The 3,931-nt window shown below is 36.4% G+C and overlaps 1 protein-coding gene across 1 annotated transcript; it reads left to right on the forward strand.

The window, feature by feature from the left end:
• The first annotated feature begins 1,913 nt into the window (after positions 1–1,913).
• On the forward strand, positions 1,914–3,693 carry LOC132052769 (lysM domain receptor-like kinase 3). The gene is made up of 2 exons (XM_059444449.1): positions 1,914–2,957; positions 3,151–3,693. Exons 1-2 carry the CDS (start codon positions 2,084–2,086, stop codon positions 3,588–3,590), a joined length of 1,314 nt encoding a protein of 437 aa, XP_059300432.1. The 5' UTR covers positions 1,914–2,083; the 3' UTR covers positions 3,591–3,693.
• Positions 3,694–3,931: the final 238 nt, after the last annotated feature.

The raw sequence follows: 3,931 nt of genomic DNA on the forward strand, positions 1-3,931 counted from the left end.
TCTTATGTATGCCTATGATTTCATTGCCCTCCTTTTCTTATCATTTAATGACATTTTTGACATTGTTTGTCATAGCATTTAACTGTGTTGTGAGTATATTGTAGGGATTGAATTTTTAACATGAAATCTTTGACAAAATACGAACTAAATGCCACTGTTATGCACTTTGATAATAACATCAAACTAAAAGACTCACATGTTGACTTTTTTGTGGTCAAAGTATTGCATATTGGATCTTTTTTCTTTTTCTTTTTTGCGGATTGTTCTTTACATCCATTAGAGTTCAAAGTCAACGGAAGAGCCACCATTTGTGCATAAAGATAAAGCAATGCAAATGCCAGAAAATTCTTTGGGCGTAACAAATTAAAGGTAGGCGTGTTGATCAGTTCCAAAAACTTTCAAAACTTAGACTCAAGTAAAAGACTTCCTCAATTACGCCATGTCAACTAATAAAAAACAAGTGCTACTTTATTTACCATTGTCATCTTGATCAATTCGAGAGATTTTTCAAATGCCAATGAAGTTTATTTAAAGACAATATCTTACATGTAATAATTGCATAAAAAAAAAAACTACTACAACAAACTACGAAGTTTAAAAAAGTTCAAACTAAACTATGGATTGTCTTGTTGGTCTATGATGCAAAAAGTAAGACTTGATTCATCAAACAGTTCAAAGAAATTAGACATGACATTAACGTCCCTCCGTATGGGCACCCACCTTACAAGGATTCTGTCCCCAGTTTCTGCTATTAACTTCATCAACGTCAACTGGTGGCCATATTAACAGAATGGGTGGAGAAGATATTATATTTTCCGGAAACAAATTAAATATGCAGCTACAGTATTTCCTCCTAAAATGACCAGTCTAGAAAGACCCAACTATTGTATGTTAAAGAAATACTCTAAACCTTAAGCTTAACTCAACATTAAAAATTATATTCCCTTCGTCCCAAAATACTTGCCACGTTTATTGACTAATTTACGGAACTATATTGATTCAATATTTTCAAATCAAAATTTAGATATTCAAAAACTATACGTAAAGTAGTATAAGTTGCAATTTTTCTAATATCAATATGATGAAAAAAAAATATCTTAAAATGTTAGTCAAAGTTTATATAGTTTGACTTTCAATAAGCTAAACGTGACAAGTATTTTGGGATGGAAGAAATAACTCATTAAGTGAGGATCAATCAAAATCATTGAAAGAGATCTTCCTATCCCAGTGAGCGGATGTGGGACTCAACAGTTGCAAATGCATCTTCTGATATATTCTTTGCTCGACATAAATTTGGACTTTTGTTCATTTAAGTTATTCTTTGTATTTCATTTTACGTAATAGTACTATTTTATTATTAGTCTGTTTAAAAAGAATCACATATTTTTAATGAGAATAATATTATCTTACCAAGGTTTAAAGGAAGAGGAGTACTGTATACTAATGACAAACACGAAGCAAAACCAGAAGCGGTCAACTAATAAAAGGTCTTTTCCTAGTAGGTAGACTCCTGTCATTTTCAACATCAGCCTTTATTACAAGTCCTTGCCCTTTTCCAGGATGCAAACCCAAACTGCTAACCTCGAAGCATTTGCTATACCCCACACTTCCTAATTTATTAACAGCCGCCACTCACGCCTACCTTAGTTTAATTCGACTAATGAATATTTAATTTCTCCACCTTTCCCCTTTCATCATTCATCACGAATTCTTTGACTCAGTTTTCATACTTCTCCTTTTCCTTTCTACCCAGTCCATTCAAATCTCAGTTCATCACATCATTCAATTCAAAACCTTCTCTCTTTAACTATGTATGTCTCGTAAAGTTCCACTGTTTTAGAAACCTGGTTCGAAGAACATGGCAGTATAGACAAAACTTAAAGTAACTAACTACTGGAAAGAAGATGCATACCTGAATGTCATACGAATCAGGTTCTTTGATTGATTTCCTGATTCTTTTTTCCCGACTGGAACCAGGTTCTTTGACTGATTTCCTGATTCTTTTTTCCCGACTCATATGATTTTTCAGTAGATAAACGGTAATCAAATTCTGAAAAAATCCTCATTTTTCATCCCAATCTTTATGTGTAAAAAGAAAATGGCAGTTAATGCTGCACAACCCGTTTCAACAAACCCAAAAAGATCCTCTAGACCAGCACAATCTCAATCTTCAACATCTTCTACACAACCACCAAAATCCCCAATTTCTCAGCCCGGCCCATCAAACAGCAGCAACCGGGTCAGTTACACATCCAATTCAGGTTTCGGGTCAGGCTCCGAATACCGCCTCGACACCTCCGTAGCAACCACATCAGTTTCCAGCCAAGCATCTCTTTCCATTTTTCGATCCTCATTACCTGATAATCCTCAAGTATACAATTTCTCCGATATTCGTGCAGCCACTAACAACTTCCTTGCGAAACGCTACTCCTCCACGTCATCCTCTCAATCATGGCGATGTACGCTCCATGGCAAAGATGTAATTATCTTCCAACGAAGAATCCACAAATCAATGGAGAAATCTGAATTAAGAGCCAAATTATCAGTTATTTGTAGAAGTCATTATAAAAGTATAATTAAACTCCTCGGCGCTTCAATTTCCGGTGATCACATTTACTTAGTATACGATTTCGTTATCGGTTCTAACCTTTCTCTATGTCTCCGAAACCCTAGAAACCCTAGCTATACGATTCTCTCCACTTGGATGTCTCGAATGCAAATCGCTGCTGATGTAGCTCAAGGCCTTGATTATATACACAATACTACCGGTTTGGAGATAAGTCCAGTTCATAAATATGTAAAGAGCAGTGGAATCATTGTTACTGAGCCTTCTTTTAACGCAAAAATTTGCCATTTCGGAGCGGCAGAGCTTTGCAGTGTAACCAAGAGCAAGGCCGTGACAAATGGCGGTGAGATCGGCGATGAGCCATCGGCGAGTAAACCTCGCGAGTTTGAAGGTATTGTTAGGGTTTTTATCCTGATTTTCTTACAATTTTACTTTTTGATTGCTTTTAATTTTTCTAAAAAGTAAAATATTAATTCTCTTTCGTATTTGGCTATTGAAACAATTTTGGACAATCTTCCCACAATAGATGTAGTCGTTTAGAGAGCTTTTTGGCCAAACCGTCCTGATTTTTACAATCCCAACAGGTGTGAGAGGTTACATGTCGCCGGAGTTTCAGCTGACCGGAGTAGTGACGCAGAAATCCGATGTGTACGCATTTGGAGTTGTTTTATTGGAATTATTTTCCGGTGAAGAGCCTGTGAGGTTTAAGTACGACAAGGCAACTGGAAACTACAGTAAAATATCGGTTATAGAGACGGCGAGGCAAGTAGTTGATTGCGGTGGCGATGACGTGGACATGCGGTTGAGGAATTGGGTGGACCGGAGGTTGAGTGATTCGTTTCCGGTTGACGTGGCAAAGAAGGTAATTAGATTGGCGTTGGATTGTTTACACGTGGAGCCTGATGATAGGCCAGATATGCGCCGCGTGGCCGGTAAGATATCGAAGTTGTATTTAGAGTCTAAATTTTGGTCGGATCGGGTCAAAATGCCCACAGAGATATCCGTGTCATTAGCACCTCGATGAGATGATTGATTCTTTATTTGAGGTGAAATGTACTTTTCAAGAGAATATAGTTTGGCACAAATCCACCAATTATTTTAAAGGAGAATATCTTTTAGGCTGTTAATTTTGTCATTTTTCAATTATGATTGTGACGCAACTGGTAGATGATATGGTATAATAGAAAATTAGATGCAAGATAATGAAGGAAGACATAGAACAAATATTTTATAGTAGTGTCTTTTAGTTGACCCACATTATGAATGTTTATTTATTGCTATACTATTTTAGTAGTACTAAATTGGATGTTTTTCTTTTTGTAATTACACCAAGGATGGGGGAGAGGAAGGTTGGTTGACCTTTCC

This window comes from Lycium ferocissimum, chromosome 4, assembly GCF_029784015.1.
Source record: "Lycium ferocissimum isolate CSIRO_LF1 chromosome 4, AGI_CSIRO_Lferr_CH_V1, whole genome shotgun sequence".
NCBI classification, from domain to species: Eukaryota; Viridiplantae; Streptophyta; class Magnoliopsida; order Solanales; family Solanaceae; genus Lycium; species Lycium ferocissimum.

Excerpts from the sequence above, each read along its gene's own strand:
- LOC132052769 (XM_059444449.1), top strand. The coding sequence starts at position 2,084 with ATGTGTAAAAAGAAAATGGCAGTTAATGCTGCACAACCCGTTTCAACA. Across the intron at positions 2,958-3,150 it reads TAAACCTCGCGAGTTTGAAG|GTGTGAGAGGTTACATGTCG; the intron begins GTATTGTTAGGG and ends CAATCCCAACAG.